The sequence below is a fragment of the Acanthopagrus latus genome, chromosome 24, assembly GCF_904848185.1.
Source record: "Acanthopagrus latus isolate v.2019 chromosome 24, fAcaLat1.1, whole genome shotgun sequence".
Classification (NCBI taxonomy): Eukaryota; Metazoa; Chordata; class Actinopteri; order Spariformes; family Sparidae; genus Acanthopagrus; species Acanthopagrus latus.
Window position 1 is genome coordinate 3,062,419 of NC_051062.1, and position 15,724 is coordinate 3,078,142.

The window sequence follows — 15,724 nt, forward strand, 5'->3', positions numbered from 1 at the left end:
AACATAACGACACATAATGAAATCTAAGCTTTTTCTTACTTAGGGATAGTTGTGTCAGTATAAACCACCATGGATCAAAAATTCTAAATCAGTATGTTGTAACATCAGGGGAAATGCTTTTATGGCCACGGGGCACCTTTTTGCTTTTTGCCCTGTGTCATGCACCTTCAAAAGCGTCGGGAATGTAAATGGATTTCTATAGTGTGCAGCAAATTGAGTGTTATAAAGGCAATACGGATGTTGGCAAAATGGATTTTGGACAGATTAAAAAGAACTGGACTGAACGGAAATAATGGCCACGTCCTGTTAGCGCTGATCCGAACACACCAGGAACAAGTCTGCCTCTGTCCACTTGCACCCCTTACTTTCAGTCACCTTTAGAGATGATGGGAGGCCGGTTTCTTTATTTTGAAAAGAGCTACCCGCTACTCTACACTAGGCTTGGCTGACCAGATGGCAGCTCCGCACTTGATCCACAAACATGAGATCGATCGAGATTTATCTCACTGATGGGGAAATAAGGCTAATTCCCCAATATGTTGAAGTTAATTTTAAAATTGGCCCCTTCCACGAGCCAGCGTTGGCAGTATCTATCAGCAAATACATATATATATATCAGCTAACTCCTTCTTCCTCTGTCTTTCCCCCCTCCTTTTGTGTCCTAATAACCAATCATTTCAAAATCGTTTTCAACCCTTCGGCTTACCTCTGCTCTCACCGCTAACAAAGCCACAATCGCATTTTGTCCCACGCAGGCCGGCTCAAACACGTGGTCTAATCATATTCCTTCCTATCTAGGAGCAATCAGTGATAGTGTTGGCTTCCTCCAAGCGCCTTGACACTACTGGCAGAGAGGGAGGCTGCACCTGCTCTAATTAAATTAAATGTGTGTGTGTGTGTGTGTGTGTGTGTGTGTGTTGGGGGGGTATGTGGGGTATGACAAATAAAATGTAGCTGCAGCATCGACACTGCTTGACCTACCCGGAACAGACAGAAGAATGACGGCTGCATTAAAGTATCATTATTTTGTTTTTAATCATCTAACCTTTTGCTTAGCACGCATCACATAGTAAAATAGTGTGATTATAGCAGAGGCACTATAGTTAATATATGGTAAGCGTTGGGCAACTTAAACACCGGCAGTGTTTCCCACAGACTGGCTGTGTACTTGAGGCACGCCGCCTCTCTTCAGAATCACTTTAAGCGTTTCCCTACAATACGCAGTGCTGCTTGTATTGTCCACCAAGAAAAGCTCCACTCCCCAGTGACCCCGCACAGAATAAAGTATAGGGGACACGACGTGTGAAGTGTGATACGCAGCAGCGGAGCATCTCGGCACTGCTTTTGAGATACAAAAACCCCCCGTCTCCCACTAGTTTCACACCATTACTGCCAGCGCCTGTTAGCGAGGGGTGAGTGACGCGGCCGCTAATTGCGAAATTGCTGGGAGAGAGATGCTAAGAGGCCTTGTTTACATTATGAACTCAGTTCTTCCCATCCAAACATGTAAGTGCTGTCCGTGAAAAAAGGAGAGGCCAGATCAGAAAATGTATTTACGGGTTGCTTCTGTCTATTAAGAATGCTGCGAGTACGCCAAATCTGTATGAGGAATGATGGAATAAATTGTCTCAAAGCTCCAGTGCAAGCAGAGACTTCTCAGCCTGTCTGGCAGACAGGCATAACCCATTAGCGAGCCTCTGTTAGCGATTGTCTTGTAAGCCAAGGCCCCGGGCATTCATTAGGCATCAATCAAAGGACGAGGTGTGATGATTAAATGATGAGTGCGAATGCTTAACAGTGTTCTGTACACCAGGCCACTTTACTCTGACACTTGAAAACGAGGGGGGGAAAAAAAAAATGGATGGAAGAAAGATGATGTTAGTTTCCATGTCGATCGGCTGGAGCCGGATGGCAACAACTGGTTAATTTATTCATGGCAGATATTAAAGAAAATGAATTTCACAACCTTGGAGTCAAAGATTGATGACGCCTCCGGCTGCCGGTGGAGCAGAGAGAATTCAGAGTGCTCGTGTTGAGTCTCAGTAATCGACGGTAAATTACACTCAATTTAGGAATTCGGCAATTTCTTTCCCGTTTCTAAAGCTAATTTAGCAGGCCGTCTCTTTCCGAAATTAAACACAGGAAGCAAGTTTTAGATCTGCGATGCACAAGAAACTTAAAGAATACTTGAGCACACTGATTGGCATGCTTTTAGTACATGGCCAGGTATATGATCTTACATACTTATATTCACTCTCAGCAGGACTTTCCACAGATCCACTGTGGTTACTGACCGTGGCCAGTCATAGCTTGCTGTTATGTATGTGTACTGTACGCACGCCTGCCTGTGTGTGCGTGTCTGTCTGTGTCTGCATGTGTGTTAGTGTACTCCCTGCTCTGTCAGTGAGGCTGCGCTCCAGTAGAACTGACAGCTTGCTGTGACAGAGAGCCTTAAACAAACCCACTGGGTCGGCTGCTGCACAGGAGAAATGCCTTTGATTCTATTAGGTCTGTGTGTGTGTGTGTGTGTGTGTGTGTGTGTGTGTGTGTGTGTGTGTGTGTGTGTGTGTGTGTGTGTGTGTGAGAGTCTGCGTGTGTGTGTTGTCTGTGGCCTGTTGGCTTAGAGATTTCGGGCCTAATAGCAGCCTGAACATGTGAAGAACATCCTGACTGCTGTGTTTTTCGCTCTCTCTCTCTTTCATCCTCTGCTTTGTACACGAGTATGCGTTGAGAAAAACAAAACAAAAAAAGTGATATTTTATGCTTAACTAAACATGGTGATCATCAACAGCTTAGTTTTGGTGCCTTTGACATATTTTTTTTTTCAGTTTGCTTGTAGTGATGTGGATTTTTTGAAGAGTAGCGCTTCTAATAATTTTAAACGCCAAACCAGTAACCATTCAAAAATCCTGTGTTTAAATATCTCATCTGTCTTGAGTGTAAACCTATCCAACCCAATTGCAGATTGTTTCCCACACTGGTCCGCTGGCTGCCCTGCTCCAAACCAGTTAGTATGGGTTGATCCTTAATGCTCTTTACATTTACTTTAACAAATTATTCAAGTGCTCAATCTGTTTTCTCTCTCTGAAAGCAAAAAGATATGTAAGAATTTGATTATTTGGTTTGCTTTGTGAATACAGGGTGTTGTTTCCTGTTCCACTGTTGTCAGATGTTTTAACGCGTGTTCTCGAAAATACTGTTTGTTGCAGATACCGAAATCTCAGCCCCGCAAGTTCCGCCTGGGGGAAAACGTTGAAAGAAGCCCACCCGCAGCACAGTGTTTCGGGGAACTGCCGGGAACAATCTGTCCCGCAGACTTCCCATTGATACGCAAAGGAGACAGAGCCTCACCTGGGGCGGAACAAACCACCTCAACATCCGTGCTGTCTTCAAAATCACTTTGTGGATGACAAAGGGGCAGCCTGCGAGTCGAGGGCTACGTTTCCATCTGAAAACGCTTTTAAACTGAATTTCCAGAAAAGCCGCAGAAAGAAAATGCACCAGCGGGTGGCGCCGGTTCCACAGTCCAGCGGTCGCAGTTGTGCCATTCTGGTAGAAGAGAGTGCGACGAGGTGACGTTAATCGAACGAGCGCCAATCGAACCTCTCGTGGTGGAAAACAATGTAGAGGAAAAAAAGAGATATAATGTTTCTTTTTGTTTTATTTGGTAATTTAATCGAGACAGAACTGATGTCTTAATCTGCTCCTATTGTTTTGCCTCTTCACTGGAGTGGATGATCTGGTGGATGCTTCGGTCTTTATTTAAGCCATGATTTAATTATTACATCTGTTGACTCTACATGTTGTTGAGTTCTGCTTTTATGAATACGGCAACGTTGGAGTTCTGCGGTTGCTTTTCATGTGCAAATTGAAAACGTGAATAAAATCTGGAGCACAGAAAGCCGCGTCCACTGATATCGAGCGACAACCCTCAAGTACGTTCATCTGACTTAAGGCGCCTAGACGCCAAACCGACATCAAAGAACTCGTATGGCCTCGCGTCTCCTTTATCCCGCCACCCCCCCAAAAAAAGCCGCACTTGACCACGCCACAAAGACGACAGCTGGCGGCCAACTAGCTTGCACGTCCTGCACCTGTGTGAGCTAATGCAGCCGACCGATTAAAGGGGAGGAAAAATAACGAGAGACTTGCACTAAATGTCTGAAATCGTTGGTACCAGAGCTACAGTTGTCTGTGCCTGTTCTCCCTGCGGTGATTCGCTCACCCGAACAGCCAATCAGAGGGATTTCTCTCAGTGACAATGAGCTGATTCTACATGCTGCCGCAGACGCTCACTGACTGCCGACAGCTGACCGTCGGCCTGGTGTGTCGGGGCCTTTACAGACATCTTGTGCTGCACCTTAGCTTGGCGAACGAGCCAAAATTCTATCACTTCGGTCCAATATCACTGCCGACAACGCTCTGTTCATGTCTGTTTGTTTTGCCTCTCATTCTCTCGCTGGGGCCTTGCCAGTCAAACGCTGACACGGACATGCCCCTCCTGCCCACTGGGAGCAAAAGAGGCATTTCTTGTCCTTTAAGTTATATATATATTTTGATATATATACAAGGAGTTATGATCTGACAGAGCTAATGATGGTGCAGCTGACAGGGTGGGAGTGGTGTACATCTCTTTGTTCTCTTTCAGACGAACACAAAGGCATCGGCTCTCAAAGGTCAACACCCTCTATGCAGGACCGTAAATGAAACCACACAAATGTCCCTGGAAAACCCGATCCTCCCGATCGACCGTCGGCAGAGACCCCTGCCGACACCTCAAGATCAAACGATGGCGGGCCGGCGGCAGGCCTAACTTTCATCCTAAAGTGTCAGTTTTGGCACTTTTCTTACAAACGATTCCTTTGAAATGTGACAAAGTCCTTGTATGGATTACCAGGAAACCAACAGGTGAATAGACAGGACGTTAAATCTTATCTTATAATAAAGCAAAGTAGGGTGACTGACTGGATCATTATGTGGTACGTCTGTCAATTCACTGTATCTTTCAAATGCAGAGTATACAGCGTCAAGAAAAACACGCGGTCGCTCTTTGAGGCAGAAATGGAATCAATGTGCTTCGGGGCTGGATGCACAAAACAGCCAGAAAGAGAGGAGAGTGCCACAGTGCGCACAGAGCAGATCATACAAACCACTTTAACAGCACTACAGCCAACTGGTACAAGGGAGCGAGGGGAAAAATCCAGCCCTGCCAGCGCTGCCAATGTAGTTTACCAGCTTGCTGGGGGGAAAAAAGAAAAAAAAAAAAGCGGGCGGCACCTGACAGATGCCACTTGGGAGCATAATCCCAGTGGGCTGAAAAGATCCTCCACACGACGGGATGCCAGCGAAAAGCAGGAGGAGACCGGAATACCTAACGACAAAACTGCAACGCGGAATGTAATATTTTGTAATATATCTGTCCTATAAATTCATTCCTTTCTCTCTCACTGAGATTAGGAGCCTCAGTGGCAAATAGAGCCCCAAATCATGGGAATTCACATATATAAGTCTGTTATAAACTGACAGTGTACAAAATATATATATGTATATGTCAGCACCGATTCTGCGAATACCCTTTAAACTGTCATCCGTCTGTATAAGCTACAAAAAAAAAAGACTAAAAAAATGGTAGTTGCAGTCTCAGTAAAATCTGGTTCATGTGTATTATTATTATTATTATTATCATTATTATTATTATTATTATTATTATTATTATTATTTAATGGCAGCATGCTAGTAGAGGAAATTGTGGCAATGGTAATAGGGTTTAACAATTTATAAACACATTCATTTTGACCAGGTAATATTAGTCTCTCCTTTACAGATCATGCAGATATAATAAAATTCTGTCTTTCAGGGAAAATGGTCAGAGCTGTCCTGTGCTGCTGTAGTAAGAGCTGCAGCACTGGGGGCGACACGGGGCCTAACGCTGCGGGCCTGCAGCTACTGCTTTGGCAGCACAATGCTGCATGAGTTTATTAAAAACGAGAGCATTAAAAACCTATAATATTTCTAACATTTATTAAGAGGGATTTTTTTCTTTTTTTTTAATGGTCGTTAAATCCCTCTCTCTCTCTCTCTCTCTCTCTTTCTCTCTCTCTCTCTCCCCTCTTTGCGCTCGTGCTCGCCACACAGCTTTGGTGAAAGAGACAAAAGGGGCGCTCTGAATGGCACGTGCTCCGGGCGTCAGTCACCTGTTTCCTAGCAACTGGCACAACAGAAAAGCACCTGTGGCTCTGAATAGGAGGCTGTGGAGCTCTTAGTCTGACAAAAAAAAACAAAACAAAAAAAACCAGGGAGAATACACACATATATACATTTATTATTATTTATTATCATAGGCTGTAGTCCAAAATGTATGAAAGAGTAATATATAGTCTATATTAAAAAAAACAGGCTTATTTGCTATGGCAGGGAACCAAATCAGCCCTGAAAGTAAACTCTTATTGTGAATATATAACGTACTATTTAAAAAAGAAAACAAAAAACAATCAATTTAAATTGTTGTGATGGAGATGATGACAGTATAATATGAGATATAATGATATAATATAGTTGGGCTATTTTAGATGGCCAGGATGTTTTCTTTTTTTTCTCGTCACAATGCGTATTACTGTAACATATTTTGTATTTTCTTGTTGCTGCAAAGAGCACATTTAATTTCCTCACCGCGAAAAGTTTAACTTTGTAAAATACCGAAGAGCAGCCAGCTCCACTGAATTGTGGGTATTAAAGTGATTACATGTTGTGTGTGTGTGCGTGTTTCAGCTACACGCACAAAACAGATGACAGAGGGAGCCCTCTTTTTTTTTTTTTTTTTTTTTTTTTTTGAGGTCTCGCGCTCCGACGTCACCAGAAGCTCGAGCCCCCCCTGCATGCAAATCACGTCTCGGCTCGAGCCTCTCCATTGGCCGCCTCTCGCTCATTTAGCCGGTGTCAGAGCGCGCGGCCCAGGCACGCTCCGGTAACTTTTTTTCCCCCCATCACAGCTGCGAACCAAAGTAAGCTCGAACAAGCGGTTTCTATTCTTCTCCGCGCTCGTGGATGACACGGGGGGAGAGGAAAAAAAAAAAAAAAGGCACGGAGGGGAAGTGTGGAGCAAGTTTACCTCTGACTGGATTTCATCCTGAGAACCACGGCACCTTGTCATCTGTCTTTCTCTCTCTCCTTCTGTTCCATTCACCCTCTATCTCTCTCCTCCTCGGAGGTTCAGCTGCGCGCGGGGCCAGCCTGGATGTTTCCGTGTGTTTGACTGAGCAGTGTTGTCCTACCAAGGCGAGGTGAATGTACAGCATCATGATGGAGACGGACTTACATTCCCCCGTGGTCCCCCAGACCAACCCATCCAACCCGGGGGGACACGCGGGAGGAGGAGGAGGAGGAGGAGGAGGAGGTGGAGGGGGAGGCGGGGGCCCCGGCGGCAAAGTCCCCCAGGACAGAATCAAGAGACCCATGAACGCCTTCATGGTCTGGTCCCGGGGCCAGCGGAGGAAAATGGCACAGGAGAACCCCAAGATGCACAACTCCGAGATCAGCAAGCGGCTGGGCGCGGAGTGGAAGGTGATGACCGAGGCGGAGAAGAGACCGTTCATCGACGAGGCGAAGCGGCTCCGGGCCATGCACATGAAGGAACACCCGGACTACAAGTACCGGCCGCGGAGGAAGACCAAGACGCTGCTGAAGAAGGACAAATACTCTCTGGCCGGTGGGCTCCTCGGCTCCACGGGTGTAGGGATGGGGGGCGGCCAGCGACTTGAGAGTCCCGGAGGGGGCCACGCGGGGGCAAATGCGGGCTACGCCACGCACGTGAACGGCTGGGCGAACGGCACATACTCGGGCCAGGTGGCGGCCGCGGCGGCGGCGGCGCACGCGATGATGCAGGAGGCGCAGCTGGCGTACACGCAACACCCGGGCACCGGAACTCACCCGCACCACCCTCACCCGCATCACCACCCGCACCACCACCCGCACAACCCGCAGCCCGTGCACAGGTACGACATGAGTGCCTTATCGTACAGCCCCATCTCGAACTCTCAGAGCTACATGAGCGCCTCTCCACCGGGCTACGGCGGGATCACGGGCTACACACACCAGCACCAAAGCTCCGGCGTGTCCCCGGTGTCCGGGGCGATCGGGGGGACTTTGGGGTCCCTCGTGAAATCTGAGCCCAGCGTGAGCCCCCCGGTTTCCAGCGCGCGCGCACCGCCGTGCCCCACGGGGGACCTGCGGGACATGATCAGCATGTATCTGCCGACCGGAGAGGCGGCGGGGGACTCCAGCGTTCACAGAGGACTGCACGTGCTCCACCCGCAGCACTACCAGAGCAGCGGCTCCACTCCGGTAAACGGAACGGTCCCTCTGACTCATATTTAAATCTCTAAATGTACCATAGACTCTACAAACCACAACCAAATATTTAAAACAAAACAACAAAAAAAAGTTAGATGTGGGCGCAAGGCTGCTGAATTGTAAATTATAGGCGGTTATAGCCATAAAAAAAATGCAATCACTTTGAACAAACTTTTGTTGTTGTTTTTTTAATTTTATTTTTATTATTGTTATTTTCATTTTTTTTTTTCCCTTTCAGTGATGGATTTTCTGTCTGTCCGAGCTAAAGGATAAAGGCGCATCCGATGTACTTACTTTCGCTCTCTGGGGAACAGAGCATGCCAAGTTTTGACACGATTTGAATTAGTCTATAATTCGCAAAAAAAGAAAAAAAAAGAAAAAAAAAAAAGGGCTGGTGCCTTTTTTTTCTGAGGTTATACATATTTTTTTCTCTCCCCTCTCTCTCCTCACTCCTACTGCGGAAATAAAATGCACCAGCTGTGTGTTTGAGGGATCCCTGAAAAAAAAAAAACCTGTTTAGAGAGGGAGGCGTATAATAAACCGGAGGGCGGTGTGGATGATGTGTTTTAAAAAGATGAGGGTTTTTTTTTCTTTCTCTCTCTCTGGGATGCAACTGAAAATTGATTTCCAGTTTTTTAATGCTTGTAAACATGTGAGTCAGTCGGTGTAATTTTGAATTTGTTTTTTCTTTTCCTTTTTTTTTTTTTTTTTTTTTTGTTGATGTAAAATCTTGCAAAATTGCGAATAAATAGTCCTACTGGAGAAAATGCAATTGTACATAATTTACAAAAGAAAAGAGAAAAGAAAAGAAAAAAAAAAACGAGCCCCATTTTTTTCGGGTTGGAGACGCTCAATTTAATTATTATTTTTTCCCCAGTATTATCTAAAATCTTGAAAAATGTTTGTTCGTGGGGTGTTTATTTCATGCAGTCACCACTCGTTTTAAATCGCACCTCCGTTATCTGATGTGTCTTCGCGTTTTATTCTGAAAATCTTATTGTGTCGTTGCAGTGGAGGAGGTTTTAATGTCTCGGGGAAAAAGTAAAAAAAAAAAAAAGAAGAAGGGGGACAGATATGTTTCTGAGTGATGTTATTGAAGATACTGTGTCGTTTATCAGGTCGGGCCTCCTGATTATTATTCTCAGAGCTGACAATAACGGATAAAGGATATTTTGTTTTTCTCTCTAATCGACCAGATTTATAGGAAGAAGGAAAAAAAAAAACCTAATCAGCCATATTTCAAGCTGGAATAAATCTTGATGATGCTAATTTTTGTCACTGTAAAATTCATGCTGGACACGCAAATTGTGTCATGTGTCATGGTAGAACACAGGCCTGGTCTTTTTGATGGGCAAATGCTTAAACTGTATTTTTCTGAAATGACTGTAGTTCAATTATCAGTATTATTTACACATTTTCTGACATATTTCATGGCAAGTTGTAAATCAATATGTCCAACAGTTGATTTTACAGGTGGGAAAAGTTGCATTAGATACTTAGAACTTTCCAGTTGTCTTTCATTTTAAATGGCGCCAACGCTCTCGGTGACTTCTTTGCCTTAATTCTGGGCTTTAAACTAAATTTTCAGGGCTTTTCATTTAATTTCCTCCGCACAGCAAACTGATGGCAGGGATATATTAATCTCCCGTGAAGGACGCTGTGTTATTTGCTCACCTGTCATGGGCCTAAGTTGTGAAACTGCACATAGGGTGTTTCTTAACAGCTGAATCGCCTGCATCTGAAACACACTGTCCTCTGGATGAGAAGGGCTTTCCCGCCATCTTATCCCAATTAGCACCCTACTGTATAGCTCAATCATTCGTCATTATACGTCTTGAGTTTTCCTCGACAACTTAACGCTCACATGCTGAAAATGTGGCTCTACCTGTTTGTATGATATTGCAATCGTAAGCTGTTTTTATTAGTATTATTATTATTATTATTATTATTATTATTTTGACCTGTGTCAGGGTCACAACCTCAGTGATCTAGAACTCGAGCGAAAGTAAGTCGGACATGGAGAGAACCCACGGGTCAATGGGGATTCAATGGCGAGTAATTCTTTCAGCAGGCCTCGACTGGGCCCACTCCATCCACCTGGCTCCCTCGCCAGCAACAAATGCCTTCGTCTGTGTGTGTGTGTGTGTAACCCTCCTTTGGGTTATTGAATTATTTCCTTCTTTTACATTTGATGGCTGCAATCCCTGGAGGCCCCCCCGGGCGTATGGGCTAAGGGGAGGGAGGGATGAATGTGCAGAGAGGGCGAAGGAGAAGGGAGAAGGCGAGGAGAGGAGGTTTTTTTTTTTTTTTTTTTTTTGTGTTCGAGGAGAATGGGGGATTAGTCCCCGTTGTAAACTGGCCCGGGGGTCACCCGCAGACAAAAAGCCCAGCAAACAACACCCCTGGTTTGATCGGACTAAATCCCACTCGGGTCTGGATTTAAAAAACAAGAGGGCAACGTGCAAATCATGTATAATATAGCTGTCTCCATGGATGTCAGCTGTTTAAACTGGAGGTATTTTACTCCAATTCTCCACAACGTGATGTTTTTTTTCTGAAGAGTTAAAGTTAATATCAGATTGCTTGAAATGTCTTAGACCTGTCTTTGCTGTGAAAACTGATCACGTTGGATTATCTTCAGAAATCACCTATAATAATAAAAATAATATGAGCCTTTTGTCTTCTAATAATAATAATAATAATAATAATACTAACTTTGAGATAAAAAATCTTAATAAAACCCATTAAACTACTTATCAGGACGGGGACATTTTAAAAGGAACAATGCACAGCTGTGATTTCTGGTGGCCGTTGAGAAAAAAAAAATGTTTTCAGCCATCTTTTTTATTTGCATTTCAATAAGGCTTGACTGATAATAATCTAATAATTAAACTTGAAGTCTTGTTTTCTTATTTCCCATCATATTTCTCTATTTAAGAAAAAAAAATACATAGTCTATATTTAAAATCAACAAACCTTGGATCAAGTAATGAACAACTTTGTAAAGTGTGTGTCAAGGAGAAGGAGGTGGTGTGTTAACACATCATCACTTTGGGATATATAGGAATTTAAGATCAATAAAGGATCAAATAGAACTGAGCAGAATGAATGAGTGTGAGGGGTTAGATTATAACTCATTACAAGATGACAAACTTAAGCTTTTGTTCAGGCTGATAAAGCAGGGATTATTGCCTCTGTGCACTGCTCCGGTTGGATTTTGATTAATAATGAGCATCACTGTGATGAAAACTTACTGTGCAGCTGCTGGGAGGAGTATGGAAGTGTGTCAAAAATTCAGCAAGTGTCAAATCCGTGAAGTGTCTGAGAGGGAGAGATCTGACGGGAGGTGACGGTGCCAGCGGTGGAGACTCAGGTGAGAGGAGATCAATACACCCGAACATCAGCGCATCTATATGGCAAAGAAACAGTGGGAGGGGCCCCCCGAAGGCCCCCTGAAGGCCCCCTGAAGGCCCCATCCCTGGATCGTCTGCAGGCTTCCATCCTCTCCTCATGTTCCGCCTGGCGCATGCTTGGACACCACTGCTCTGGCATTTCCCACTCCTTCACCACCACCACCACCACCAGCACCACCATCCCACCGACTCCCCCCCCTCCCCCCATCCCGCGTGCTCTCGGTGTCCTAAACGTGGCTAATCGGCATCAGTTTATCACGCCTCCGCATGTTTCCCTCCCTCTCCTCCTATAAAAACCCTCATCTCCGACGTTGGACCCGGTTCTGTCATGGGAGATTACGGGGGACCGATTGCGCAAGACCGAATGTGGCGCGAGGAGATTAGCCGGGACGCTATAGAAAATAGCAACGGGGCCAACGGATTCCTCGCGAGGGGGCCTTATCGTGCAATTACACGTTGACACGTTTTAACCATTTTTCAGCCTCTTAATTCCTCACCCCCCCCTCCAACACACACACACACACACACACACACACACACACAAAAAGAGAAGACCTATTGGTGCTGAGGGAGCCTGGCTGCTCTCTGTCTGACTCCCTCCATCACTCTGGTCTGAACAAGTCTGCCTCATTTTCTCCTTTTCTCTCTCTATCTGCCACTGGTAATATTAAAAGTACAAAAAAAAAAAAACTGCGTAAAAAAATAAAAACAAAATTGAAAATGGAGACAGTTGTCGCAGTTTGTCAGCTTTGAAACTTTAAAACATAAATAAGGGGGAAAAAAGTTGAATAGTTTCAGACTTTAACAGTACTAGGGGATACTGATGACCGATGAATAAAGGGCAATTGCACAATCAAGATTTAAAAAATGGAAGATGTAAGGAAGAAAGAATCATTTTGTATTCGTCTGAGCACACTTTACGACTTAAACCGAAGACTTTCGACTTTCATGGACACTGATCATCATCAGCTGGAGCCTGAGATCACCATAAATCAAGTCGGCCCTGCTGTGATTGGTTGTTACCTCGTCAGCAGCGTAAGACTTTCTGACAGATTTCGGCACGGAGGATTCAATCTGTGTCTAACTGCACTTGCACTTGTTTTGCGGCAGCAGCTGCAGCTGCTGCTGCTGGTGATACAGTGGGGATAGTATCTGTGTCTCTAGCCCTCGGCTCACCCAGCCTGTCTGCTCTCTCTAGCCCAGAGGCACTCCGGCAGTGAAGAGTGAAGGAGGAACATTAACCCAAGAAGAGCAGCTGTAAGGATGTTCAGGAGGGGCTGCGTCGACCAAAAAACGTTGACGTGATTCTGGGGTCATCAGTCATTTTGAGAATTTTTTTTAATGGATTAAAATACGTTTTTATGGTATCTTTTGTGAGAAAAGTGTAAACTTATTTCAGTGAATGTGCATGATCCTTGGTGCTTGTTTGTAATTATGAAGATCCATCCAGGTTTTGCCATAAAATTGTAAAAAGAAAAAATTGCAACGTTCTCACATTTGAGTCATTGTCGTCATGTGTTCTGTTCTGTACCAGTCTGATGATGTTCTTTCAATTAAAAAGGAAGATTAAGATCTTAAATAAGGTCAAAAGTCTGGCAGGCTGGCTTCACTCTCCCAGTGGTGACATACATCTTCTTCTTTGGTTTTCCAGCAGGCTTGCTGCCAGGTTTAAGGTTTCTTTTAAGGACGTCCTCAACATGAGTGTCCTCGCTAATTCAACGAAAGGAAGTCGAGGCCATCAGTTTTCATTATTTCTGTTTCAGTTCTCATAAATAATGTGTATTCTGTCAGCCATGATTCTCAACCACTGTTACTAAACCAGCCCCTTTTTTTTTAAATTTCAAACTGAATGATCTTGTATACTATGAAAATAAATGAGTATGATTCTGTGGATGGTAGCCCGAGGAGAGTGTCACCACTGAAGCATCCGATGCTTTCCACGATTGAGAGGTGAACTGGGGACCCTAGCCTGTCCATGCGGATCCTGTGGAGCTTTAAAACATGGAGGACAAGACACTTGGCGGTTTCCAACACAGATGGAAGTTTAGGTAGGGGAATAAAATATACGACAGCTTTGGAGAACCGGGACCGGGACAAAATCTAAGGAGATTTGAGGCCAAGGTCGGCGGGGCACAGGCAACGGTCGGAGCAATCCGGCTGGGGCACGATGCTAGGCTTTGCACAGGTGGAGCAAGCTGACACAAACTCATCAGTGTCGGAGTTAACTGAAGGCCACCAAAACTGTGCCACGGAAAAACCAGCCAGCAAGACAGACGCCGATCACAGGCGTCATCGCCGGCAAAACTGTTTTCCGCCTGACTTAAAGGTACTGAGAGTCACGGGGTAACTGCAAAAGAAACAATATGTTTATTTTGACCCACACATAAATCAAGTTAATTACAGTCTAATTTTCCAAGTGTAGATCTAAATATAAATCCCTCGCGACTTTAATCGTGCAATTGTCCTTGCTGATTACGCTGTCGGCAAACAAAGACACACGTTTGTTATCAGCAGGGGAGTGATGCAAGGATCACAGTTATAAAGCCTAACCACGGGCACCGCGGGAAAATCGGTGAACTGGGCGTTCCGGGTCATGAAAGTAAACATTGTGATTTAAATCAGATGGGTGAAATAATACATCTCATTAACACAAAGACAGGCTTCTATCGTGTCTGCTGCTGGTGGCGCAGGTAATAACGTTCTTCTCTTTAAGAGAGCTGTGACTTCTCATTCCTTCCCCAAACATGCATTTCCTTGTTTCCCATCCCGTCGCGTAGCTCCCAGGGAGGTTCGACAGCGGCACATTAATGAAACAAACTTCAGACCGCACACTTTTTTTATCTGCTGGACATTATGGATAACTTTCCTGTTCAGCAGGAGCGTGTTTTAAATTATAAACTTTTATATCTGTATCATTTTATTTGATATGCTTATTGGCATTTGCAAATTATTAATACATTGATTACATTAATACAAACAATGGATTTTTTTTAATATATATATATATACACACAAACACACATGATTCATCGTAATTTCTATTCCTATCATAATTCTCTGTGCTGCTTTGGAAAGGCATAGGTTTCTGATCTGTCATGCATATTAAAGCTGATATAAATATGAACATGAATGAAAAAAAAAAAATACATACAGCATGAGCAACTCCCATTTAACAACCGCGCGCTTTAAAGTGCCTTTAAACAACAGAGACAGCCACGTTTGGATAATTCCAGCGGGCCGCCTTTTTGAAAGGCAATAAAGGCCACCCACGGCAAAACAACCTGAACCAGGAGCGGAGCGAGAGCATGACACACTGCTCCCTCAACCCAATCTGCATCATATGTTGCACCATATGGCCACATACACTGATTCATGCTCACTGAGTTTCTATCAGTCTGAAATAGGTAACAGTTTTGCGACAGAAAAGGCATGAAAAAGGACTGGCTTTGTAACGGAGGCTGAGAATCATGAGTACTTTTAGTCTTCAGCTATCCAAAAGCTTTATTTATAGTAACCAAAGCAGAAATGATTAAGACTGATAAACATGTTGTCTTGCTGAATAAGCAAGGACACAATGTTTAGAGTATCATTAAAAGAAAACCTTTACCTTGGAGCACTGCGCTCGCCTGTTAGAAACAGAAGAAACTACAGCAGCACTGCGTTATTATGGATCCCACTTGTGTTCTTTCAAGATCAAGATCAAACATGCTTGATATTATCGGAGAGCCCCGATGAGTCCGAGAGCAGTTCAGGAGGCTTTGGAGTGGATCTGTAAACCCCTCGCACTACCAGAACATCTGTGCAGAACAGCACGCTTTGCTGCTCGAGCACATCACATTACACGCAGCATATACACTAGTTCCTCTCCTCCTTTTCTTCAGTAGTTTTGGCCAGACATTTGAGTGCGAGGTAGATTGTGTAATATTTCCACTCTGCTGCAGAAGGTAATGGCTATAGTGCCC

The 15,724-nt window shown here is 44.4% G+C and overlaps 3 protein-coding genes across 5 annotated transcripts in view; all 3 read left to right on the top strand.

Annotated features, from left to right (window-relative positions):
- Positions 1-15,724, top strand: part of LOC119015380 (cytidine and dCMP deaminase domain-containing protein 1-like) — a 542,642-nt gene that overhangs the window by 306,495 nt on the left and 220,423 nt on the right. The gene's annotated exons all lie outside the window — the stretch shown is intronic.
- On the top strand, positions 6,877-9,314 carry LOC119015383 (transcription factor Sox-1a-like). The gene has a single exon (XM_037091317.1). The coding sequence runs from the start codon at positions 7,285-7,287 to the stop codon at positions 8,371-8,373; it is 1,089 nt and encodes a 362-aa protein (XP_036947212.1). The 5' UTR covers positions 6,877-7,284; the 3' UTR covers positions 8,374-9,314.
- On the top strand, positions 7,297-8,373 carry LOC119015668 (transcription factor Sox-1a-like). The gene has a single exon (XM_037091890.1). The coding sequence runs from the start codon at positions 7,297-7,299 to the stop codon at positions 8,371-8,373; it is 1,077 nt and encodes a 358-aa protein (XP_036947785.1).

Coding starts and splice junctions, on each gene's coding strand:
- LOC119015383 (XM_037091317.1), top strand. CDS start 7,285: ATGTACAGCATCATGATGGAGACGGACTTACATTCCCCCGTGGTCCCC.
- LOC119015668 (XM_037091890.1), top strand. CDS start 7,297: ATGATGGAGACGGACTTACATTCCCCCGTGGTCCCCCAGACCAACCCA.